This window comes from Chiloscyllium plagiosum, unplaced genomic scaffold, assembly GCF_037043375.1.
Source record: "Chiloscyllium plagiosum isolate Xiang-an unplaced genomic scaffold, Cpla_swu_hap1 HiC_scaffold_30, whole genome shotgun sequence".
Lineage (NCBI taxonomy): Eukaryota > Metazoa > Chordata > Chondrichthyes > Orectolobiformes > Hemiscylliidae > Chiloscyllium > Chiloscyllium plagiosum.
Window position 1 is genome coordinate 14,521,969 of NW_028270168.1, and position 27,177 is coordinate 14,549,145.

Consider the following 27,177-nt stretch of genomic DNA (forward strand, 5'->3'; position numbering starts at 1 on the left):
TACCTGGCAAAATATTTTTATGTGCATTAATAAATTGTCCAAAAAATTTGGCATCCCTATTTAGCCAATTTAACATTGCCAGTATATTTTCAGTAAGATGGTATTTAAGATGGGCAGATTCAGAAACGGCACGAACTAGGATAAAAAGACCTTCAAGCTTATGCAGATAAGAGATTTAAATTCTCTTTGCATGCTGTTATTCTGAAAAGCACATATTTCAGTTGATCAAAATGAAATAACATTTAGTAAACTTCGCACGTTTATGATTTGAAATCAAAGTCAGAGGATTGAAGGTATCATATTTTAGATGTCTTGACAACGTCTAATTCATCTACTGTTGAAACCAATGCGAGGTTTCTTCCAAATACAGGTATTCTAGAAAAATCGATTCAAGGATAACCTTCATTCCCACCACCAACAAGCTGAATAAAGACATAAAACTGCTGCAAGTGAGTGATCAAACAAGGCACCTGAATACTCTCAATCTGCAGATGCAGAAAAAAAATACCAGTTCTAACGCCACTTTGGACACTGGCAATGAATGTTTTATCCATTCTCCCTTATACATATCATCATTTTGGGCAATAACCATTTTAACACTGAAAAGAACTGCACAATGTGATTAATTGGATATACTTTTGTTTTCACAAGACAAGTACAACCAGCTTAAGGAAAACATACCACAACACACACAACAGGTCAGCCAGAGCAGCAAACAGTCAGAACCCAAGTCCTACAACTGCAGAACGTGTACAAGTAATGTTACTGGCATTTAAGTATCACTGGTACATGCAATAGTCTGTCAGAGGAGGCTCCTGTACAGAACAGAAACCAATGCATTTTCTAGGTTGCTTAAAAAAAAAGAAACTTTGCTAAAGATTTAAAGTTTAAAATAAATGTTTATACGAATCAAAATTAGCATTCTGACATTTGGTAACATGATACTATCTTCTTTTGGGTATTGATACTGCATTCTTTGTTCTCAAGAATTGGAGCAGTTTTTCATATTGGAGGCCTCTGGCCAGTAGCATTCCACAAGGATTGGTGCTGGGTCCACTGCTTTTTGTCATTTATATAAGTGATTTGGATGGGCTTCAGTAAAGCCTTTGATAAGGTTCCACATTGTATGCTGTTGGAGAAAATGCAAAGGCATGGAATTGAGGGTGACTTAGCAGTTTAGATTAGAAACTGGCTTTCTGAATGAAGGTGGTTGATGGAAAATATTCAGCCTGGAGTCCAGTTATTAGTGGTGTGCCACAAGGATCTGTTTTGGGACCACTGCTGTTTGTCATTTTTATTAATGACTTAGACGCAGGCATAGGTGGATGGATTAGTACATTTGCAGACAACACTAAAGTCGGTGGAGTAGTGGACAGTGTGGAAGAATGTTACAGGTTGCAGGGGAACTTGGATAAACTGCAGAATTGGGCTGAGAGGTGGCAAATGGACTTCAATGCACCTAAATGTGAATTGATGCACTTTGGGAAGAATAACAGGAAGGCAGAGTACTGGGTCGATGGAAAGATTCTTTGTAGTGTGGATGTGCAGAGGGATCTTGGAGTCCATGTACATAGATCCCTGAAAGTTGCCACCCAGGAGGATAGAGCTATTAAGGCGGCATACGGTGTGTTAGGTTTCATTCATAGAGGGGTTGAGTTCCGGAGCCGCAATATCATGCTGCAACTATACCAAACGCTGACGCGGCCACACTTGGAATTGTGTGTACAGTTCTGGACCCCTTATTTCGGGAAGGATGTGGAAGCATCGGAAAAGGCGCACTGGAGATTTACCAGGATGTTGCCTGGTCTGGAGGGAAGATCTTATGAGGAAAGGATGAGAGACTTGAACCTCATTGGTAAGAAGGCGGCTAAGAGGGGATTTGATAGAGACATATAAGATGATCAGAGGATTAGATAGGGTACACAGTGAAAGTCTTTTTCCTAGGATGATGACGTCAGCATATACGAGGGGGCATAACTACAAACTGAGGGGTGATAGATTTAAGACTAATGTCAGAGGCAGGTTCTTTACACAGAGAGTGGTAAGGGCGTGGAATGCCCTACCTGCTAATGTAATAAACTCAGCCACATTAGGGAGATTTTAAGCAATCCTTAGATAAGCACATGGATGATTTTGAGAGTGTAAGGGGACAAGCTGAAAAAAGTTCACACGTTGGCACAACATAGAGGGGCGAAGGGCCAGTTCTGTGCTGTATTGTTCTATGTTCTATGAACATAGCAGCTATGGTCAGTAAGTTTGCTAATGACACTAAAATTAGAGACATATTTGTCAGTTAAGGTGGTGCCTTCAGACTAAAATGGTACCTTGAACAGATCGGCCAATGAATGGCAGGTAGATTTTAATTTAGATGAATGCGAGGTATCCGTTTTGGTAAGGTGAATCAGGGCATGACTTGTACAGTTAATGGTACGGCCCTGGGGAGTGTTGCCAAATAAAGGCACCTAGGGGAACAGACGCATAGCTTCTTGAAAGTAAAGTCACATGTAGACAGTGTGGTGAAAGCAGCATTTGGCATGCTTGCCTTCATTGGTCAGTGCATAGCAGTTGGGAGTTCATGTTGCAACTGTACAGGACATTGGTGAGGCCACTTCTACAATATTGCGTTCAATTGTAGTCTCCCTACTATAGGAAACATGTTGTTAAACTGACAGGACTCAGAAAATGTTGTTACAATTGGAGGATTTGAGCCATATGGAGAGGCTGAATAGACTGAGGCTACTTTTTTCTGGAGTGTAGGAGGTTGAGGAGTGATCTTATGGATGTTTATAAAATCTGAGGGGAATGGATAGGGTTAATAGCCATACCTTTTTCCTAGGGTAGGGGAGTACAAAACTAGAGGGCATAGGTTTACGCTGAGAGGGGAAAGATTTAAAAGGAACCTGAGGGGCAAAGTTTTCATGCAGAAGGTAGTAAGTGTATGTAACCAGCTGCCAGAGAAAGTGGTGGAGGCTGGCACAATTAAGTCATTTAAAAGGCACCTGGATGGATATACGAATGCAAAGGATTGAGGGGGATATGGGCTAAACGCTGGCAAAAGAGAATAGATTAAATTTGGGATATCAGGTTTGCATGAATAAGTTGGTGCGAGGGGTGCGTTTACGGGCTCTATGACTCAAATTAAGTCACTTCAAATAAGTTTGCCACAACACAACCACCACCATGAAAGGGGTCTAGAGACTTCTAGCCAGCCAATTTTAAGTTTTCAGATTGTACTTGATAATTCAGATGCCTAATAGTTTAACTTTGTCATTAAACCCTTTTATAGAAAAATAAATTTTCCATTGGTTATTATGTAGCTGATCGTTTTAATCAAATTTTGTCCCACCCAATTTTCAAAAATTTTTAAACTTTTGTTTCCCATCCCTAATTGCTCGAGTACCTAAATAGTTGGCTAGTGCATTTTGGAAAGCTCTAAGAGTCAATCAGACTGCTGAGAGTCTGGAGTCAAATACAAACCAGGCCAGGTAAACATGGCAGACTTCCTTCCTTAAAGGACATTACAGAATATCACGAGTCCACTTTATCCTCCAATTCTATTTGCCTTAAAAAGACTTATTTACTCAAAAGATAGATACTTGTCCTCTGTACATTGTGCGCCAATTACAGAGAAAGAAACAAGAGGCAGCCATTTGGCCCTTTGATCCTGCTCTGCCATTCAGTATCATCATGGCTGATCATCCACTCTCAGTATCATCATGGCTGATCATCCACTCTCAGTATTCTGTCTCCATTTTTGCCCCATATCCTTTGATCCATTTAGGCCCAAGGACTATATCTAATTCAGGAAACATTCAGTGTTATGGCCTCAGCTGCTTTCTGTGGCAGAGAATTCCAAAGGCTCCCCACACTATGGGTGAAAACACGTCTTCTCCTCTTAGTCCTGAATGTATCCTTGGACTGTGACCCTAGTTCCAGACACCTTCGCCATTGGGAACATGCTTCCCACAATTCTCCTTGAAGCAAAGTCCAGCAACACACAACAAAAAAATGAAGGCTCATTAGTTGGTGGGTGCAATGTTACAGAAGTAGAAACAAAATAGACTCATTCAGGACACAAATGTAGTTGGGATGTCTCACTGTAAGGATAAACTTGACAAGCAGATTACAAATGGACTGATTCAGTCCCAGAGTTACCATGTGATGGGGAACGAATTCTATAGCAGGGACCAAAAGACAATGCAAAACATTATTCTAACTTAAGACCATCAAAATTAAATTATGCATTAAGTGTTCCATCACTTGCTCTAGTTTTAAACCCATTTTGTTTCAACATGCATTAGATAATGGAAAGCCAGTGCAAGCTTCAAAAATAATTTGAGCAAACTTGCTGCACCACACTGATTAATAATTAACAACCAATGATCATTTTATTTTAAAATCAAATGATTACGCAAAATAAGACAAAGCAGAGTTGATTTGAGAGTTCTTTTAAAATCAAAGTTAGCTTTCATAATTGAAAATTTATGGATATGAACATTATTGGGAGCATGGAAAAATGATTCATTCTAACATTTCACAGATTTATGACGCAAATTCAGTAAAACTCATCTTATTCATTAATTCTAAAATAACTAATTTCATTTAGTATTTCAGTTAGTGACAACTGTGTGTAACTTATTTATAGCTCCCTACATTTAGCATAACAAACATCAATAAGCTGAAACGAGTGCAGGTACTGTTCAAGAATCCAACTAGAATGATTCAAAGGACAGATTATGCGAACACTATTCCCCCTTCTGACATCATCCCCTTTCATTAAATCTCATTCTTGTAGATGGTACTAACACTGAATACTGCCACTGGAGCACAAGTCTGATGAAGTTTCTTCCAAGTAACATTTGCAGCACATAAAATTCAGGCAATGACTATTGCCAATAAGAGACAAGCAAACAATTATTTGACATTTATTGGTATTACCATCACTGAAAAACCTACTGACGGAATGTAGGGATTCTACAACTCTATCAGCAGCTTCTGGGTTACAATTGACCAGGAACTCAACTAGACACACTCTCACACACACATTATAAAGCGGATCAGAGGTTAGGAATACCAGAGAGAGTAACTCACCTCCAGACTCCCCAAAGCCTAGCCACCATCTATAAAGCACAAGTCAAGAGTGATGGAATACTCATTTGCTTGGATGGATGCAGCTCCAACACTCAAAAAGGTTGACACCACCCAGGACAAAGTAACCTGCTTGATTAGGATCAAATTCACAAGCAACCACTCCCTCCACCACCAATGCTCAGTAACAGCAGTGTGGCGATTTACAAGTTGCATTGCGGAAATTTGCCAAAGGTCCTTCAACAGCATGTTCCAAATCTATTCAACTAGAAGAAAAAAGGCATGACATATAGGGGAACACCACCCTCCAAGTGTCCCTCAGCATTGATTTGGAAATATATTACCATTCCTTTACTGGCAGTGGGTCAAAATCTTGGAATTCCCTCCCTAACAGTATTGTGGGTCTATCAACAGCACATGGACTTCACTACCGCCTTCACAAGGGCAACCTAGGAACAGGCAATGAAATACTGGCAAGCTAATGATACCCACATGCCAGGAGTGAATAGAAGATTTTTTTTTTAACCAAGCTTTTTTTTGCATGTTACTGGGAGACAAACCTTTCAATCATCATTAAGATTAAACCTCTTTCAGTTTTAGATTCTGCAGATACTCCACATGATAGAGAATAGAATCTAGCATATAGCATCATATCCAGTAACTGACATGTTTCTTAAAAACCACAACTAATTCTTGAACCAGAAAATAGACATAATTCAGGGCTCCTGACACTTCGATTGTCCCTGCCCCTTGCGAGCAAGTATTCTGAGCCACTCACTCAATAAGGACAAATAAATCAGAGAAGATTCTGATCTGAAGACGTGTGCGCGCAAGTACAACAGTTGATTGGAAAATCTCAATCGGAGACAAATCTGGAGTAAAGAGAAACTCCTACTCATTTGCGTTGTCAATTTTTAAAATTCCACTTTAAGGAAGATGGGAGTTTATCATCTAATATCACATGGATGACATTTAAGACAACAGTAGTATTTTTATTTCTAGTATTACTTCACAAAAAATTGAAGATTGCTTAATGGGTAAACATCAACCAAACTGAGTAACACCATCCCAACATGTGATATACAACAAACAAAAGCAGCAACACACTCACTTAATTGTCTAATCTTCATCTAATTCAAAATTCGGAAACAATCCAGTTTCATTCAGACATGCAAATGCCCTTCAATTAGGTATTAGATTTATACACAACTTTAAGTTTGGAAAAGAAGTCGCTATTAAATTAATTATGTCCAAATCATCTAAATGAATAATTACTGTGCTTTTGTTCATTATTATGTTACTAGGAGTTAATTAGAGAGCAAACAGTTGTTCAGAGGAAATGAAGCTGCTTGTTCTCCAAATACTTAAGATTTTGTTTCTTTTATTCAAAGATGAAGGAAAGAAATTAGGCAAATGGGATCGGACAATTAAACCTAACATTTTAGGAAATAGAAACCAGGAAAGGATAAAAAGATTTATTCCTTTTTGATAAAATAATACTCAACCACCTGGTAGTTGCACTTACAATAGTCAATACAACACCAGGTTATAGTCCAACAGGTTTAATCGGAAGCACACTAGCTTTCTGAGCGGTGCTAGTGTGCTTCCAATTAAACTTGTTGGACTATAACCTGGTGTTGAGATTTTTAACTTTGTACACCCCAGTCCAACACAGGCATCTCCAAATCAATAGTCATTACATGTTTCACACATCTAAAGTTTTTGTCAACTTTGCAGATTAATTTTCAATTCTGAAATCTGACTGTTTTGCACATCTATAAATTTAGCAAATACATTTTATCTTTCATGAATCCAAACATTGGTTAAAGGCATGAAGTGCCTCTATCATCAAGGAACACGATCTGACTGCCCCATGCAGAGATTTAAACAAGACCATTGGGGGTTGGGGACCCAATCCAAAAATGATTAATATTACTCGTGGTCATTATGCTCCAATACATAAGTGACCATGTTACTTTATAATGTCACTCAAAAACTAATATATCTAGTTCCTACTTTCTAACAAATTCTGAGGCCGAGGCAGATGCAGCATTTGCAAAGTCAACAAGATTTTGCATCAGAAGATTTTGCACTTCGGCCCAACAAGTCCACATCGACCCCCTGAACAGCAACCCACCCAGACCAATTCCCCAACATTTGCCCTTTCACCGAACACTACAGACAATTTAACATGGCCAATTCACTTAACCTGGACTGTGGGAGGAAAACGGGAGCACTCGGAGGAAATCCACGCAGACACGGGAAGAATGTGCAAACTCCACACAGATAGTTGCCTGAGGCGGGAATTGCATCCGGGTCTCTGGCACTGAGGCAGCAGTGCTAACCACTGTGCTACCCTTATAAATTTTCAGGGAGGTGCAGCAGTGAAACACATAAGAGGTTTAACACTGTAATGTGGTAATGGGCCTCGCCACTTCCCCACCAAAAATTGCTGAGTTTCTCCAAGCACTTTCCCTGTAAATCTCAAAAACAGTGAATTGAGATTTTCAGGGCAGATCAAGAACAGCTGCAAAGCTGAGGTACAGTAATTAGAAAAAGTAAAATGCAGTATAAAAATTTGCAAAAAGCCATGTGTCAACAAAACTGAGAAAACAAAATAGGGTATTTCTCACCACACTGCACAAACAATATTAATGCTTGCGCTGAACTCTGTTCATACCATTATATAATGAATATTAAGGTTTCATTCTCAGTGCTGCAATTCTATGACAAACAAATTATAGCATTTGAAAGCTAGATTTAATAGACAAAACCCAAGTCACTCAGTGCAATCCGTCACTTTATTACTGTAAGCTATGATTTCACTGTGACAGCAATCAACCAAAGTTTCACTGAATTTTTCGTTTACAAGAACGCACAGCGTTGAAGGATGGTCAACCAAAAGTCTGGTGAGTTTAATCAGAAATACAGCTTAGGACAGCAATGTCCCAGATATGGTTATGATTTGTGCTGTATTGTGTTGATTTCGGACAGGGCATTTCTGACAGCATAAGCAAAACCTTGGTGTTTAGAATTAACTCCAAAAGTAGATTCAATCTGACAAACCACACTGATCTCATCTAACTTTTCTGTTCAAATGAGATTTCTCCAGAAAAGTCACACAAAACAACTTGTCAAAGTGCAGATTAAATCTAAATACCCAAATAGTTGCACTAATGTTAATACTTTTATCAGTAAAAGTCCCTAAATAAATGGTCAACCCTCAAAAATATCAAATAGACCACAAATTATACACGTATTCTCAAAATAATTTGGCAATTAAATAATTCCCACAAAAATAAGTTACTGCATATATGTGCACATATAATCAATAAAGAGGAGGACAACCTTTCCCTTCCATAAGTCCAGAACCACCAGAGTTAACATTATAAAGCCACCAGCAACATTTCAGATAGTACCCACAAATAACACTTAATTATGTAATTTAATCTTCTACCTAAAATTTGTAGCCTGATACATTAATACATGAGAGTCTTGTCAATCCTAATGAAAATAGTCGCTTGGTTAATAAGAAAGAACTTGCAAGATGACTGCAGAAATCGATTTTCCCAGTCTTAGAAAGAATAAAATTTGGATAAATGCTTGTATATTAGATTAATTTTGACAAACAGCATTGAACAATTGGGGGGGGGGAGGATTCTAGGGAATATAGGCTGTAAGTCACAATCTGTTCCACCTCATCCTTCACTTCACTATTATGAAATATTCCACCTTCAAAGCAAGAACAAGTGCCCGCTTAAATATTTAATAAATTCTTGGTTTCCAAAGAGAATTAAACTCTGAAATGAACATTTGGGACTAATGCAGAATCTTAGTCAATACTTCAAAATCTATTGTTACATTTAGTAGAAATTTTGAGCTACCATTATCTTTTTACAAAAATCTAATGTTGAAAACTTCTATTTTTTTTCTAAAAATTTAAACATTCGAATTCATGGAAAACTGACATACTAACCTAAAGAGCACAGCCAAGTGGAAATGCTGAAATGATAATCACAGATGGCAAATGACAGTGACTTCTTTATCTCTGCCAGGTTTCACGATCACTCTGCAATACTTTTGTCCCACCACCAAAAAAAATTTTTACTATAAGATATGCGCCACTGATGTCACCAGCTCTCAACAGCAATATCAAATTAAGTTTTTAATCTATTAAATACATGTTGATCAGTGAAAAAAGGTGCCAGAGATGGTCATTCATTCTCGCAAATTGGCAATCATGAGACCATCAATATCTGTCAAGTTGCTAAGTACACTGTAAATTCGTCAATTGTCAAGTGTACAACAATTGGTTCCCTCACTATTTTCAAATTAATTAAGTGTGCAGATACTTATAAACATGCTTTATAAAAGTGTGCTGCTAACTATTAAGCAGACTTCATCCCAAATGCACAACTATTGGAAAGACCATCTTCCACAAACTCTACACTTTCAATCTCTCTTTCTGCAGGTGTAAAACTAGGTTATACAAAGTCAAACCATTCGTTTGATTGATCACTCACATAAGCAGTTTTTTTCTGGGGGAAAAGCTGTTGGTTTGAAGGTAACCACATATCTAATCAATCAAATTTTCAGGACACAATTGAATTTGAATCATGAATTTTTTGGATAATATAGTTTTAAGTTTTATTGAAATTTGACATGAACAATAAATTGTAAATACAATCAATCACATCAATGAACAGAACGCCACGGGTTGTACGATTAAGCCAAACCAAATTTTGGGCAGATCCTTAAAAGGTGTGAAGCTAACAATTTTTTAAAAAACACAATTTACCTACTCTACAAATGCAAAACACACAGTTAAATGTTACTTTCAGTACAAGGAAACTTAAAAATGGTTTTAAACTGCAAGCTCTTCTTAAAAACTACTAAGACAAAACACTAGCATTTACTTATATACAGCATACTCCAATGGCATCTAATCCCAAAGCCATAAACCAGTGAAACTGTCCAATACCAGTCAATTCTGCAAAACCATGATTGAAAATTGTGCCCAACATCTGAAAGCAAAGTCCAAAGTTTCCTTTCAAACTGCTAAAAAGGTAGCTTAAAAACAAAATAAAAAGCATCTTTTCCCCCAAAGAATTGTTAAGGGAAAATGTAAGCCAGAAATGTCCAAGTGCATTTATGAAAAAAAATCTGGTATATACAATAGTGATTCTTGATGTCAGCAAAATGCATGTGGCAGCCAATCTGTACTGAAGGATGTAGAGTTAAGCCAATCAGATTTGAAGGTTGCAGAGTTTAGCCAATCGGGTCTCAACAATCTCACTGAAACCCCCATTTGTTTACTTCCATTGCTGCCCATAAGTATCCTGATAAAACTCCTGGTTGTCATTATTGTAACCATAGTTACCAGAATAATCACCACCTTGCTGCAGAGGCTGCTGAGCGATGGGTTGGGAGCCCCAATTCTGTTGGTTGTTGGTTTGGCGTCGCTTGGAATCTGGCTGGTTGTACCCATCAGCTTTTCGTTTTCCTCCAACATTGCCACCACGGTTACCCCGGCCACCACGGGTTCCACGTCCTCTCTGCGGCGGCTGCGGGCCTCCTCTGCCACCCCTAGCACCCCTTGGAGGTCCCATCGGTGTTCCGCGTTGAGGATATCCTGCCCTTCCTCGGGGTGGTGGTGCACCACGGCCTCTGGGAGGAGGAATTGTACCTCTTCCACCCCTTCCACCTCTTCCTCTTTGAACTGGGTATCCATCGTCATAGCCATAGTATGGATCTTCATATCCACCACGATAATCATGATAATCATAACCATAGTAATCATCATAGTAATCTTCATAGCTGTAATAATCTGGAGGATAGCCATAACTACCACCTCTACTTCCACGGACTCGGCCTCTGATTGGAGGTGGCAAACGGGGTGGGGGGTAGTAATAATAGTCTTCATACCTGTAAAAGAAAATTGCATTAGATATAAAAAGTTAAAAGAACCATATTTTAGTTGCACTGCTCCTTTTTAATTCAACAACTTACACTTGGGTTCTTGTTGCCTGTCGTTGAGCCTGACGTTCCTTCTTTTTCTTATCAGGTGGTTTTGCAAGAACTATTTCAATGCCCTCACCCTCAATTTCTCTTCCATTCATTTGATCCATTGCCTAATCAAGAGAGAAAAAAAATTACAAGATACACAAGAAAAGCAATAGTTGGTCTGTCTGACCTCACCCAGTCAGACTCTACACATTCCCTATCAATAACAAAAACAGCTACAGAAAACAAACATCAGCAGGAGCCAGAAAGCCAGCAGGAGCCAGAAAGAGTTAGCATCAAATATATTCCCTTTCACCCAAAACATCTTACTTATCAATACCTAATGATATTGAATGGGCCCCCAACTCATTTTAAATCTGATGAAATTTTGAAGAAAATGACAAGGATGTGGAAATCAGTACCACATACTTGTTGAAGCAAATAGGATAATGCATTTAAGTAGATGCTCGGCAAGAATGTAAGGGAAGTAAAAGTTATTTTACAAAAGTGAAAGAGAATAAAGGGAATTACCAAATAACAAGCTGGGTCAAGTGGATTTTTTGATCCCACAAATCCTATGTAATCCAGCTGTTAAAATTTGAAAATTTCAAGGAACAGTAATCCCTTTATTGTAATTTGGAGAAGGGAAATTAAAATTAGGAATTATTGCTATGCAAATAAGCATCACAGACGGGTTGTATTAAAAAAGGCCAGTATTAATTTTAAACTTAATCTCTTTATCTAAACAGCATTCAAGTAACAATTTGACGTGAGTTCAGTAAATATCATTTAGCACTTTCAAACATCATGGCAATCTCTACAGATATGGTAGTTGGCATTATTCTGAAATATATCATGAATTGAGAGAGTTTAATCCAATTTACTGGCACAAACCTTCACTGCTGCATCTCGGTCCTCAAAATGAACAAAAGCATAGTCTTTCAGTTTTTTCACTCGTTCCAGTTTTCCAAATTGACTGAAGGTCTTCTCTAGTATTTCTTCTGTTACAGAGCTAGCCAGGTTTCTTACAAACAGCACTTTAACCTGTAGAGAGAAAAAGTGAGGGAAAAGTACCAAGTGAGAAATGTGAGTTCAACTCAATTTTGGGACACAATACCGCACTACTAGCAAAACTGACCAACTACATATTGCTAATCCCCAGAACTCAACAGAAAACCACTAATAAAGGATGAGTTAAATGAATAACTTTGACATTATTAACAATGCTGGGCCATTTATGGTAAAGACGACACTGGAAAAGTAGAGGCAAATGATACAAATATGTTTGATCTGAAAAGTTTCAATGTTACCGGGAAGATGAAAACTAAATAGGGTATCTCAATTTACTTTTTAGTAGTGGAAAATGAGTTGTATAAAAAATTCCATTGCTTGCTTTTAGATGCTTGTAAACTGGTAGAACTTCCCTTTGGTTTCTGACTTCATATCCAAATAAAATAGCATACCAAGCCAAGTCGAACCATATCACATCAAGCCATCACCATTGCTTTCATACCATGTAAAATGTCAAAAATGCCAGCTCAAAACAACTCTGGGACACTTGGCACCTTATACAAATAGGCAACAATGTCAAAAATCAGCATTATACCAACCAGAGACCTTGTTGACACTAGCTGCATTACCTTTGCCATCACCTCTGGATCTGGTTCCTCTACTGGGTCTGCCCATTCAACAGTGACTACGTTGCCCCAGACTTTCACTTTACCACTCATTAATCTCCGTCTAGCCTGAGCAGCAGATTTATGATCTTCAAATTCTAGGAAACAGAAGCCTCTATTTTTCTTCTTATCATCAGGTTGATGATAGAGGATAACATCAGTGAGACCCTCTACCGAAAAGAAATAAAAATTAATTTTATATGACAAATTTGTGCTAACCAATCGAAAGTTAAATCATTTGAACAGTTAATTCCATTTTATTGGTAATAAATGATTAGGTTCAAATGGAGAAAACACCATAAAACAATCACAGAAGCAAAAAAATTACACAAACAATTTAAACCATTTATAATAGCTTTGACATAATACCACAAATTATGATCCTGAAAGTCTTATTTTGGCTATTTCTTTGAAATGTCTCTCTTCGCAGTTGATTCATCTAACCAATAAGGCAGAACGCGACCAGACAAAGCTGACATGGATCTTTCAACAGAACTTAGGAGGCAATCTCAAAAATTACTGCAAGCACACGAAAGCAACATTTGGAGGTCTCTACATCAACATGCTCTCCAAGGTCAACCTTGAATGGGTCTGACTGGATGATGTGAAATAAATGAAACATTCATTAATTTAAATAACAGAAACTGCATTAGCAGAATTTGTCAGGAATGCAACTAGAAAACTGCAAATAGTATTAAGTTTTGTTGATGAGTGTTAATAAATTAATCATAAGCTATTAAACAATCTAAATTCTTCATAATTTTTCACTTTCCTATAGATTTGCCACAACAAGTTGTCATAGCCCCAGAAGACCATAGGGCTGCTCTCTCAATACAAACAGATAACTGGTGAGTTTAACCAGAGGGTCATATCTCAGATGATGTTCAGAATGCCAAAATACCAATAATTGAACCTTGCCCTTAAGGTCAAGTGGTATATGGTCTAGTAACTTCCAAACCAGTTTTCATTTTACGTGGGAATAGAATAATTATTCTTTTAAAGATTTTAAAAAAAAATTGGAAAGACGCAATTACCTCAAACAATGCCTTTCACACCTGCAGCAAATACAGTCCCAGGGCTGTTATTCTTACATTGCTGGCCTCAGGAACCTTACTGTGAATTGAATTTAGCTTGTTGTAATCCATAGCACAAACCAAACTAAAGTCAGTTTAAAAAAAGTTGACACAGGATAGCTGGTATTGAAAATATTACTAGCCACAAATCACTCAACATGAAATAGTTGCGCAAGGTCTTTGAGTTATACTTTTTGAGGAAGAAGCAGCAGCTAATTTTCAACTGGCCAAAATATTTTGATCGCAATTTTTGCTTCAAGCATCCCTAAACTTGATGCAGAGAGAAAAAGTTTTTTCACCAATTTCCAAATCAAACTACACCAAAATTTAAACAAAACACCCTGCACTTTTTTTTTTGAAACTGCACAAAATTCCCCTGTTTTTCAATATAATTACCTCCCATTCTTTTAAACTTGTTACTGCATAGCCCTAATTTATCTAGTCTATCATTAAGGGCCATCCTGTCATCGATGGAACCAATCTGGTACACCTGTATATCACCTCAAATATCACAATTGCTGCAAGACCTCCTTACTCTTGCATTTCCAATATTTTGCACCAGCCCCAGCAAACAAAAGACCACATGCTGTTTGTTTTTTCAACTGTTCACTATACACCTGCACACTACCTTCAAGTTTCTTCTAAGAGTACGACTTGAACATACAACCTTGATGCCTTTTAAAACATACTGCTTTTCTATTCTTCATTAGAAGTTACCCATACACCACACCATCTGTCAATCTCTTTGCAACTTGTTCCCTCTTCACAGCTTTATTAAATGTAGAAAACCACATGAGAATTAACTTAGAATAAAAAAATGAAAATAACATATTCCAAATTATTCACAAATTGCAATGGTCTCAACAATGATTAGGGCAACATTCTATTTAAACCTCCCAAATTGAAAACACTTTGTTTAACCTATTGAGTTTCAGGATTCCGAAAGTATTTATCACCAGTGACAGATTGGTGATATACCTACAGACAGTTTGGTGCATGGCTTGGCAAGGAACTTGCAGATGACTTTACCATGCAGGTGTTGCTCGAGTTGACACTGTGCATTTAGTATATAGTGTACAGCGCTCCACTATTTCTGCAAATCACCTCTGAAAGAAGTGATTGGGGTTACTATTCAACTGGACTGTTTGTTCTGGATGGCACCAAAGTGGTGTTGTTGGAGCTGCACTCACACAGGCAAGTAGAGGGCATTCCATCATAGCCCGACATTTACCTTGTAGATGGTGGGTTTGCTCTAGGGTGTCAATTATTCACCAAGGAATTCCCAGATTATAACTAATTCCTATAGCAAGGGTTTTCATACGCCTGTTGCAGTTCAATTTCTGCGTAATGGTAACCTCCAGGATGTTGTGGTGATATTGATCAAATAAATGTTGCTCAGGACACCAAGAAAACTTCCATTCTGGCAGAGGTTTTTTCCATACAAGTGACAGATCACAATGGAAAGATCATAAGCTCCAACCAATCCAAAGATGCATACGCATGAAATAAAAACTGACATTTTTTTAAAAAAAGGTTTAAATTGTTTTCTACTATCTGGATGAACTTAGTTCTAACCTGTGACTTTGCTGAATTCTTCCATAATGTTTTCCTTCGTCTTGTTCTTTGGAATAGAGCCAACAAACAGTCTGTTATTGGCCACAGAAATACAAACTCCAATGTGTTTACCAGGACGGATTTCATAGTTATCACACTACAAGAGAAAAGACAGGTTCAACTTGCATTAACATTTACAGCTTGGCACTTTTCAAACTGCTCTATTAAGCAACTTTTCAATGTAAAAAAGTTGCAGCTTCATTGTACACTGAACAGAAAGGATGCTTTAAAAAAAATTGAAAAAGATTTGCAGTATACCCAAATTTCAACATGTTCTTAAAAGCTTACAGTTTTGAATCACAGTATTAAAATAGACAAGATTACCAGTTTAACAGCCTCCTGTGCTGCATCCTTGTTACAGAAAGTAACAAAAGCATAGCCACGGTTCTGACCAGACAGGGGATCCATCATTAGTCGCAGATCCCAGATAGAACCGGCTTTCTCAAACAAAGGAACAAGTTCATTTTCATACAAATCCCGGGGGATCTTCCCAACAAATACCTAAAGTTGAAAAGTATGCAAAATTGTAAATATAACAAGATGTTGACATGTCTCAGAGTAAGCTTTGGCATAAGGAATAACAAACATGCTGCAAGTCAGATTAATACCTAGAGTAGTTTCAATGCCCATATACCTTTTGTGAATGAATGAAGGAAAGATTATATTGTACAATCATTACAATATGTCTATTGCTATTATTTCTATTCTTGCACTGATGGAGTGAAGGTGAAGCTACACTCGTGTTAAAGAAAGGAAGGAATAGAAAACAATGCTAACAGGATTAGATGAAACAACGAGGGAGAAAACTTGTGTGCAATTTAAACTCAGGAACATACCAGTTGAGTCCATCAGCCAATCTTTCTACTGAAAAACTACACGTAAATCACATTTACAGAACTTCAACACAGTACTTCTCAACAAACACAATAAAGCTGTTTTCTGGATCAGTCACCTTGGGTGTGATTCAACACTGTCAAACAACCAACAAGTTGACAATTATTTGATGTTTAACATATTTAAGTGCTTTGGATGTGGAATCAATTTTAACTAGGACAACAAAGAACAATTACTAAAATGATTGTATATGAGCCACATAGTACACAGTCAGGCTTAAGTTGTCTCTCCCCCCCATTATTTATCTAGCCTTACAACTTTGGGCTTTGATTTAAGGTGGATTATTCAAATGACAAAGACAATCACACATATTGATTTGGATTGGAAGACCATAAAACAGTCAACATTTCAGTTCCCTTTACACATCTACATAGTGAAGCATTTTCATTAAAAGCCAAATTTAGTGTCTTCCAATTCAGTTTATGACCCTTCTATAAACAGTTAACCTTGTTGAAATCAATGTTATTTCAAAGTTGTTTACGAGATAGTTAAGATTTTCCTACTTTTCAAATGACTTGAAAGAATAATCTGAAACGTACCCTTTGTTAAGCAAGTCCTGGGTTATTTCTTACAAACACTATTTATAGGAATTCAAATATGTTTCCATTGTCAAAAATGTCTATCAGGAGAGGCTTAAAGTAAGGAACGTTCCATTTAAGAGATGAAGTGGAATTTCTTGAAGGTTATTAATCCTTGGAATCAACTTCTAGGGACCAGTGGAAATGGTCATATTTTCAATGCCAAGACAGACAGATGGCTGATCAACAAGAGAGGAAGGTGTTACAGCCAACAGGCAGAAAGCAGGACTTCAGGCTACATTCAGATCAGCCATGATTTTACTGAATGGCAGAGCATCTATTTCTTACGGTCCCTATGCTGATATGCAGCACCATAGGTGGAAACAAACGTCAGGTAAGTCTATCATGCAGTCATGGCTTGTGGCCACATAGATAGATCATCAGGTTTTTTAAGTACATCTTAAAACTAAAACTATTCCTGTTATCATCAGGCACCCAGAGAACACTTCACCTAACTGAATCAAATGGCAGCACTCTTGCTCGAATCCCAAATGAGAATTATATTCCCAGTCCAGGGCTTGAGCATGAACTCTAAGATGACAAAATCAAAGCTAAATTCAGACATGACATCCTTCATGCGATGTTAAGCTGAAAGCCATCCATCATTATCCTGACCAATATGCTTCCCTCATCCACACATCGAAGCATACAAACTGATCTCTGCTGTCGTTTGGGGAAGTGGTGTAGTAGTAACTTCAATGAAGTGGTAATCAACAGTCCCGGACTAATATTTTGTGCACGGTGGTAATGTCTCTACCTCTGGACTCTAGTCCAAGATGAGTTCTTGTATCATAACATTTCCAAACTGGTTGATGGACTTGATCATGCAGCATAAACTTTACTTGTGTTAATTCAAATAATCTTCTTCACTCAAACATCCAAACTATCCACCAGTTCAAATTAATTTGAAGTTATGAACTGTTTTAGGTTTAAAATTAAATATAATTTTGGAAAGCTAATCTACTGCTGGTATTAAAAAAAGTATGAAGGAACTGGAATTAAGTTACCTGTTGGATACACTAACTCTAAACTTTCAAAGTATTATGTACAGACTTGCATCCATGAACTGTATAGCTTTGTTTTATTAAAAATATTGAAACAACGAATACCCAGTTCCCTTGAGCAACAGGTCGATTACAAGATGAAAACCCTTACCTTCTACACTGTAACACGTCCTGAATATCAATGAATCAGTTCAACAGTTTATAAGGCTGATTACTCATTGTTGGACACTGACCTCTGTTCCGATTCCAGGTTGTGGACCTGAATGCACATTGTCAGGAGGAGGACCACCATACTTCCTTTGCCCTGTAGTTACATCCAAAGTGTAGCCAGTCCGTTCCAAAAGTGCCTAAACAATGCATTAACAGCCCACAATGAATTTAATACCAGTATACATTAAATAGCTATAGTAAGCACCAAGATTATTTCACAGAAAAATTATAAACACATTAACTACAAATTAACAGTTTCAGTCAAACCAAATGAGTAATTACTTCAATTTGGAGTTTTTAAAGAAATCATAAACAGGTTTGATTTATCCCAAATATCCAGATTTATTTTGTTTCAGTTGTCTCCTGAATCTAGGCAGGTTTATATTATCAAGGAAACTAATCATCTCCCAACTTTTCAACAACCCTTGTAACCTCGTCAATGGACACTGACCGTTCATCTGCACTTCTCAAATTCGAAACAGGAGGAAAGAGAAGACATATTCAAGATGATCTCAGGCCCAAATACCTCGCCTCATGTAGTTATCTTCTATTCATAACTATCTTCCCCCGCTTGTTCTTCCACCAAATCTACAAAGTCATTTGTCATAATACTTGAGATTTTTATTGGTTCAAACAGAATTTTTCGTAGATTTTTCATGTGAATTGCAGTATTGTATATCTAGCTTTTCCTGCCAAAGCTAGCTGGTAAATTAGGTGGATTAGCCAGAGGAAATTCAAGCTTACAGGCATAGGATAGGGGGATACATCTGAGTGGGATGCTCTTTCGAGTGTCAAAATGGACTTGTTGGGCTGAATGGCCTGTTCCCACACTGTAGAGATTCTACATGTGAGATTACCTGAGCTAAATTCAACATGCATTTTCACAAACAGCAAATACCTTAATTTTTGACTCATCTGGACCCTTTGTAGCATCTTGTACTTTGCTACCTTGCTTCTCCCGCTGCCTGTAGGTCTTCATTACTCCACAAAGAAAGGCACTCTTATTCTGAAAGGAAAGATTGATATCTGAAATTATAATAAATTTAAATGATGCATTTATTGATTAAGTCAAGTATGGAAGATTTGTTGCATGACATCATTAATTATAAACTGTGCCCCTTTGTCTAGTTTCTGCCCTTTGTCCTCTATACTAACTGTTCTTTTAAAATATTTTGATGGATTCTAAGATTTTGTATCTGCCCTTCAACAATTAAAATGAGAAAAATCAAAATTAATTCACCCCTTAATTTTTCAAATGTCAAAAAGTACAAGTCGTTTTTGAACACAACAGATCTTAAGTGCAAAAGTGCATGACCAGTTAGTTACCTGCACGTGAGATAGGTCACTTTCCTTAAATTGCTGCAATACAGACAGTGCTCCTTCCTCATTGAATTCCCTGAGCGCATCAATGGCTCTCTCATCAAGATCAGCATAAGATACCAATCCTGCAAACAAAATGTAAACTAAGTGTTAGATAACAAAGATCCAATCAAATATTAAACGTATACAAATTCACATGAAAAGGTCATTTCAAATCTATTTCCAAAACTTACACATCGAGTCACAAGTTAAAAGGAACCAAAGACAAAAGATACAGTGGCGTTAATTATTTGTGTCTCACCCAAATCTTCCAAAAAGCGTGGATGCATTTTGGGGTTTTTAAATCACCATTTCCAGCTAATGTATCATGACATACCTAGTTCCAAGATTGCTTTTTTTGTGTAACAACAAGCTTCTGATGCTTAGCTTAGTTTTTAAAAATACACAAATACCGATGAAAATATAGGTATACGTTCCATGACCCAAGAACAAAACAAGATATAAATATAATTAGACACAATTTTATCTACTATCGCGTGCACAAAGACTCATTTTATAAACATAAAATTCAAGAAATGCTCACACTTTAGCAACTACATATTCTGCTGCATCCATATAAGAAAACCATCTTACACAATTCAATCCCCTACATCACTACGGTTAATTTTCTAAAAACGATATTTGATTGCACATGGATTTTAGATATACCTCAAATTTCTATCATTGAGCGTTAAAGAGAACTAGAAACTCAAATTGTACAACAAGTTGACATGTACAGCTCCTGCAGCACTAGCCAACTATGGCAATATTATTTATTAGCAATTTTCTTCGCATTTTGAAAATAGAAGGCAAAAGGCCGCAGAGGTACAAGACACTCAAAGTTTTAAAGCATCCTGTTTACAACATTACATTTACATCAGAGTTACTTGATAATCCTTACCTATAATCACAGGTTCATAACCAACATATTCTAAAGGTGTTTTAATTATTTTCTTTACATGTCATGGTGCATTTAATTATTAAATAAATAATAACCAACTTAGCTCCACCTCTGGGAAAAATTATGAAATTAGGAGGATATATAGTAGATTAAATCCTCTGGACATTTGATGCAATGCCACAAGTTCAAATTAAAAAAGCACTGTCCAGCTGGAAGCAGATGAAAACCATTGATCAGATCTCTAGTAGGCACTAAAACATGCTGCACAACTCCATTTCATGGTTGACTTTGCAGAAAATTAAGACATTGGCTGTTTAGGTAGGATTTAAATTTAGGGAACTTACTGAACTAAATAGCATTTTGAAATTAACACAGAACCGCACACAAACTCTTCAAACTAAATGCCTACATTTTCTTAATTGCTATGTGAGCACACCTTTCAAACAGCTAGAAAGCAAGACCAAGCTTGTTTCATGCTTTTAATTCTACGGACAGTGAATATCATCAGCCATTGCTTCTGCTCTCTAGTGGCTTTACGATATGAATTTTGAGCCTTTCATAAATTACAAAATTGTGCACTACCAATACCACTACAAATGCTGGCAGGAATTATACACAGCAGTCTCTTTCGATTTCAACAAATGCATCAAGTGTCAAATCCACCTCAAATTTGTTAGCAGCATGTCAGGAATTTCCCAGTTACATATCATTTTCAGGTTAAAGCAATATTTTGGACTACTAAAACCACAGGTCAGGGCATATTATACCTGTTTGAAAGATATCATCTAGCCTTTCTGCTACTTTCTGTGGCAAGCCAGCATCTATTAGCACCTGGTAGTGTTCTGAATGGGTGACAGCAGATGAGGTATCCATGGGTTCTTCCTCCTCCTTCACCTGCGCTGCATTTCCATTCACCTCAGTAGCCATTTCTAATTATAGCTGGAATGAAAAAAAATACTATTTAAGACCATTTTTTTCCTCTGCATATTAGGTTGTCACAAGGCTTTATTGCTAAATGCTATATAAACACGGAGTGGCTCAGGATAGAATACTGTTCCTTCACTTCTGGGACCAGATTTAAACCCAACCCAGGTAAACAAGATAAAAGTTTCATCTATCTTTAAAAGGTCCTAAGTGAAATGGGTTTGGGCATTTCCCAATGGACAGAAGTCCATAATGCAAAAACTGCCCACAATTCACCACTCAGAAACAGAGATGGCTAGTGCAGGAAATGGAAATGTCACGCTGGTTCAGTAGGGGTCCTCTGATCTTGGAAGTCAGGCACCTGATCAAATCTAGTGAGTGGGCTCAACATTAAAAATTCAACTGTAACAACGCCCGACCTGATGGTGCTTGATGCTGGTACTTGGAACACAGGAAAATCTTCCAGTACTGAGTTATTTCAGCAAAGATGCATCCAGAGCAGTTATTTACCATTACAGTAATGTAAAATAAGCCTCATTAACCCCTACTGTGATCACTCACAGAGTGATGAGCAGAAACAATCGATTACAAAATTCACAACAAGAGCTAATACCCATCAATGCATACAAGTTAAAGACCCTGGACAGCAGGTTTTAATTCCATCATCTCAAATACTATAGTTTGAAATCAAAACAATGATTCTTCAGAATGAATGCCTGTTTCAAAAAGCTTTTTTTTAACCCCTTCAGTGAATGCAAATGTAAAGACTATACAAACCTTTATATAAAACAATACATTCCTTATAGCTACCAAATCCCTTGCAAACTGTGTTGCTCAACCTTTGTTTCAAAAATGCACACGTACCAGTAAATAAGACAAGGCAAATCAACAAGGACAGTCAAACGTAAAGGTAAAGCCATTTAGGATCCAAAAGGAAATCACATTCCACAGGCAGAAACCATGTCTAAAGTACTGAATGAGTACTCTGCAACTATTTGTAACGACAATTTTCTCTTCAAATGAGAATAACACCAACGCAGTAAAAGATGGGAAGAACTAATTATACAAATTAGATAAAAACAGACGAGAAGGTTCTTAAAACATTATCAAGTGAAATTGAAAACAGCAACCAATAAGACAGGATACATGTTATCACAAGAAGCAGCTATCTCTCAAGTCATCCCTGGATATAGAAGTGGTGCCAAAAGCCTGAAGGGCTGTAAATGTTATGTACTCAAAAAAGATGATGAACCCAGCAACTGCAAAACAGCCAACCTAACAGCAGTTGTTGGGAAATTAATTTCCACAAGGAAAAATGTATATTAATCCCACCCAGCGCAGATTTGTAAGACTATGCAGGCTGAAAGACATGACCGAATTCTTCAATGCAATAATGGGAGAGAACTGATGAAAATACTGCAACTAATGCCAGGTACGAACTTCCAAAAGGAATTAAATGCAATGCCACAAAATACCTTGTGAGCAAAAGGTAAGCCCTTGAGGATACAAGGGATTTTATTTGAATGAGCATGAACCTGGCTCAAAGATTTTTAGGTTGGAAGGAAGCATACAGTAGGGTCCAGCAATCATCACTATTAAGTCATTGTTCCACTGGACATATAGGTTTGTGGCCTGGACTTTGTTTTATCGGGGGTGGGGGGGAGGAGAATGAGGAGAAGTAGGTGTTTACACATTAGTCAACATGTGGAAATATAATAAACAGTAAAGAGAAAAGTCATCATGTTCAGGGTGGCAATGACAAGTAAAATGAGCAGACAAAACAGCACGCAAAATTTAGAAATGCAAGGCACCCGTTTTAGGGAGAAGGAGGAGACAAAATAAATGGTACAACCTGGAAGAGTAGTCTCAAAACTGGCATGACATGATGGTATGTGTGTTTTGGAATCCTTGTTTTTTAGAGTCCAAAACAAAGATGATTTATTGAGACCTTTAAAAATAACTGTCATCAGCCATCAGCTAGAGTTGTGTATCTAATGTTAGGTGCCACATTTCAGAGAAGGATGCCAAGGTTTTGGAAAGGATGCAGATTTACAAGAATAGTATCAGGAATGAGGGACTTCAGTTTTGTGGATAGACTCGAATATTTGAAACTGTTTTCTTAAAACAAAGAGTGTCATGGGGAAATCTGATGATTAAGGGAGCAAATGAGGGAAAACTGCTCCAAAACATCTAAAATACCTCAAAAACACGAGCAGCTGTTACAGCCAGAACTTTTCTCCACCCTCCATTTTGGATTACCCATCATGTTGCGGCTCTACAGGATGTTTGTTAGGCCACCCTATTGGAAAGATGATGTGAAACGTGAAAGGGTTCAGAAAAGATTTACAAGGATGTTACCAGGGTTGGAGGATTTGAGCTCTATGGAGAGGCTGGGGCTCTTTTCCCTGGAGCATCAGAAGCTGAGTTATCTGATAGAGATTTATAAAATCATGAGGGGCATAAATAGGGTAAAGAGACAATGTCTTTTCCCTGGGATTGGGTGGGGGGGAAAGAGTCCAGAACTAGAGGGCAGAGGTTTAGGGTGCGAGGGGAAAGATATAAGAGACCTAAGGGGCAACTGTTTCACATAGAGGGTTGTACGCATATGGAGTGAGCTGCCAGATGAAGTGGTGGAGGTGGTACAATTGTTGCATTTAAAAGGCATCTGGGTGGGTATGTAAATAGGAAGGGGTTTAGAGGGATATGGGCCAAGTACTGGCAAACAGGACTAGATTAGGTTAAGACATCTGGCCAGCATAGATGAATTGGACCGAAGAGTCTGTTTCCATGCTGTACATCTGTATGACTCTATGTTCCCAGGCAGATAGGTTGATAACTGGAGAAGACAGAGATGGAAACGTGGAACGTTTAAAATTGTAGAGGAAGAGAGGGAAGCAAGACCAATAGAGAGAAGCTAAAAGCCCTTTCAAAACAGTTACCACACATAATTGTCCATTTGCTTTCGGAGCTATATCACAAATGAAATGAGGAAAAAGATATAGCCATACAGTGAACAATGGGATATTTATAAGTATATTGTAATTTGCTTACTGGGAGGGGAATGCTTGAATAAACCAAATATAACTCCAGTACACTCAATTTTATTTTCATAGATGTTTGTAAGATACTAAGCACTTAAAACAATTATTAACGGCTATATGCACAAAAACACAAGCAGAATATTATGAAGCAAACCAGCTCTGGCCTAAGCAAAGCATAGGATAATCTTAGATAAACTTCAGGAATTATTTTTTGAAAACAAGTCAACAGTTTTCTAATCATTTGCATTGATAACACCTTTAACAACCTCAAGATGTCTTAAAACATATCAAGATCATTTTATTACTTGTGATGACATGATCATATAGTGGAAAGTATGATTTCCATGATTGCTCTTTTAAAAACATATGGGTTGATCGCTACTATTCAAGTGGTCTAAAAACAATGCTCCAAAGTGAATGCTCAAATGTATGCATTACCAATCATACTATTGCATCAAGTGCACAATTTCCCTAAGTTTGACAAGTACAAACTATATCATGAACTAAACGTGCAACTTGGAATTCACACAATCGAATTCAATGAAACTTATGAAATATATTGTGTGGTATTTCAGACTGAACTCTCTGGGTTGAAATTAAATTATTTCAAATGATGAAAGCTATCTTTCAGCACCAACATCAGTAATGCAGCAGAAATTACATAATTCTCATCTCCAAATGTGGCGTAATGAAGTATCAAATCACTGGCAATTTCAAGAGGTTCCATTCAAAAAATTCCAAGATTCAAACATACACATACATAAGAATTTAAACACATAAAAAGATTCATCCTCCACCTGAACTAAATGAAATATAGCAAGTACATGACCCATCAAAAAAACTCCAACAAATTAAAAATACCAATCATTATTGAAAGCTCTACCCTTACCTAACTACTCACTCATGCTCTAGAGAGATGGAGACCACGTTCAAACCAAGTAATTATTATATACTTCAAAAAAGGGGGCTTATTTGAACTGTAAAGCTCAGTAGTCAATTCAAAATCTGCACAGACAGCAAAAGCTTTAAGACATAAAGATTCCATTCATGCCACAAGTTTCCCAATGCATCTATGACCAAGAAGCCATTCGCGGTTATCACTAGTTAATCCACGTGTACTAAAAATGTTCAGTTCGGCCATGCGTCAACTCGGCACAACAATGAGGCCGAGCCACATGTTGCATCAACATTAACCGAGCAAATAAAAACCATAATGAATAAATAAAATTTTAAAAATGCAAATAATCAACGGGTACGGTGAAAACAGAACCATCCTCTGCTAAAGGGGGGGGGGGGGGAAGAGACGTACAGAAAATGTCCATGAAGATTAATAGTCGGGCACTCCTGCATTTACAACAAAATTAAAAATAATATTTGACAGCATCGCGCAATTCAGATGGGGTTTTTTTTAATGAAAACGCCAGAAAGACAAGGCGCCTAGTCGAGAGCGAAATAAAGTCAGTAATTAAAGAGTGAATATAACCCCGAGGCGTCGGGGCCTTGCACACGCTTAAAATTACAACAAAAGAACAAAAGGCCGGGGGTGGCGAGAATGAAAATAAAAACAGATGGGATCGCGGCGGGAGCGGCAAAATGTTAAAGGGGGGAAAAAAATGAAGAGGGTCTAACACGGGAGGCCGGGGGAGATTGCAAATAGAAGCTGAGGCCTTTCATCGGGCGCTTCTCAACCTCCCCCTCCGCTCGAAGCCCAGCTCCGAGAATGCCGGCGGCTCGGGCCGGCGGGCGGGCGTCGACAATCACTGGCGAATCGCGGTAAAACCCGCGGCTTTTCAACTCGCCCCAGAGGGGGGGGGAATCAAACGGCCCGGCAGCTCCTCACAGAGAGCCCGCGGGCGGGAATTCGGACAAGAGTGCCGGGGCTGCGGCCTAGCTGCCCCCTCCCCCCGGGAACCAGAGCGCGGCACCTCGGCCTCAGCTTCAACCCGCGGCCCCGGCTTTTCCAAACACTTCGGCACCAGCTCTCCCCGACCCGCCCGTCCGCCCTTACCTTACTGTCGGGGCTGCCGGTGCGATACGATTCGGTTCAGCTCCGCCACTCCCTTGCCGACGCTCCGATGGTTTAGTATTTTACTGGTAGATTAGATTTATTTATTTATTTATTTCCCTTGCCCTCTCCTCTCTCGCTCTGGAAGATCTCGCTAAAATGGCCGCGGCCGCCTCATGGATCCCGCTCCCGGCGCTGCACGGGGTTTCCCGGCTGCGGCCGCACGGCCCGGGCCCCGCCCACTGTCCCTCCGGGCAACCGCGACCCCGCCTTCCCAGGGAAACGGCTGGCCAATCACAACATCCAAGATGGGATGGAGTGGGCGCCATGCAATGGGAGGCCGTGTTAGGGGGAAGTCAGTGACGGAGGGTGGGTTGACGGATATGGTGAGAGGTTAGGGCAAGAATGGAGGCTGTCTGATGTGACGGGGGGGGGGGGGGGGAGAGATAGAGGGTGGGAGAGTGATGGAGAGGGTATCATTACTGGGAGAGTTGGAGGAGAGGGCATCCGGGGGGGGGGGGGGAAGAGAGGAGGAGGAGGAGGACAGGGCACCATTACAGGGGGAGATGGAGGGTAGGTGAGTGATGGAGAGGGTATCCTGACAGGGCGAGAAGGAGGAGTGGTTACCATTAAAGGGAGAGATGGAGGAGAGGGTATCCTGACCGTGGGAGGAGGAGGAGGAGAGGGTATCCTGACAGGGCATCCAAACTGGGAGAGATGGAGGGTGAGGGAGGGTACTCCAACTGGGGGAGATCCAGGGGTGGGTTCCTGGCTGGGAGAGATGAAGTGCATCTGTTCGAGCTGAAT

At 38.6% G+C, this 27,177-nt stretch overlaps 1 protein-coding gene across 5 annotated transcripts in view; it reads right to left on the bottom strand.

The window, feature by feature from the left end:
- The window catches only part of hnrnpr (heterogeneous nuclear ribonucleoprotein R), a 37,740-nt gene extending 11,171 nt beyond the window's left edge, over nucleotides 1-26,569 (bottom strand). For 3 of the 5 annotated variants that reach the window (XR_006315636.2, XR_006315634.2, XR_006315635.2), the window contains exons 1-11: nucleotides 26,374-26,569; nucleotides 21,168-21,339; nucleotides 19,467-19,585; nucleotides 19,039-19,146; nucleotides 18,164-18,277; nucleotides 15,779-15,955; nucleotides 15,416-15,551; nucleotides 12,732-12,937; nucleotides 11,986-12,135; nucleotides 11,098-11,219; nucleotides 10,484-11,013 (exon numbers count right to left, since the gene is read on the bottom strand). Coding sequence is in view for 2 of the 5 variants with exons in the window: in XM_043717402.2 (XP_043573337.1) it covers nucleotides 10,401-11,013; nucleotides 11,098-11,219; nucleotides 11,986-12,135; nucleotides 12,732-12,937; nucleotides 15,416-15,551; nucleotides 15,779-15,955; nucleotides 18,164-18,277; nucleotides 19,039-19,146; nucleotides 19,467-19,585; nucleotides 21,168-21,327 (1,905 nt within the window). In the remaining 3 variants the exon portion in view is untranslated. Of the gene's footprint in view, nucleotides 1-9,709; nucleotides 11,014-11,097; nucleotides 11,220-11,985; nucleotides 12,136-12,731; nucleotides 12,938-15,415; nucleotides 15,552-15,778; nucleotides 15,956-18,163; nucleotides 18,278-19,038; nucleotides 19,147-19,466; nucleotides 19,586-21,167; nucleotides 21,340-26,373 lie in introns of those variants that run through there. The other 2 variants (XM_043717402.2, XM_043717403.2) reach the window with 2 other exon arrangements.
- Nucleotides 26,570-27,177: the final 608 nt, after the last annotated feature.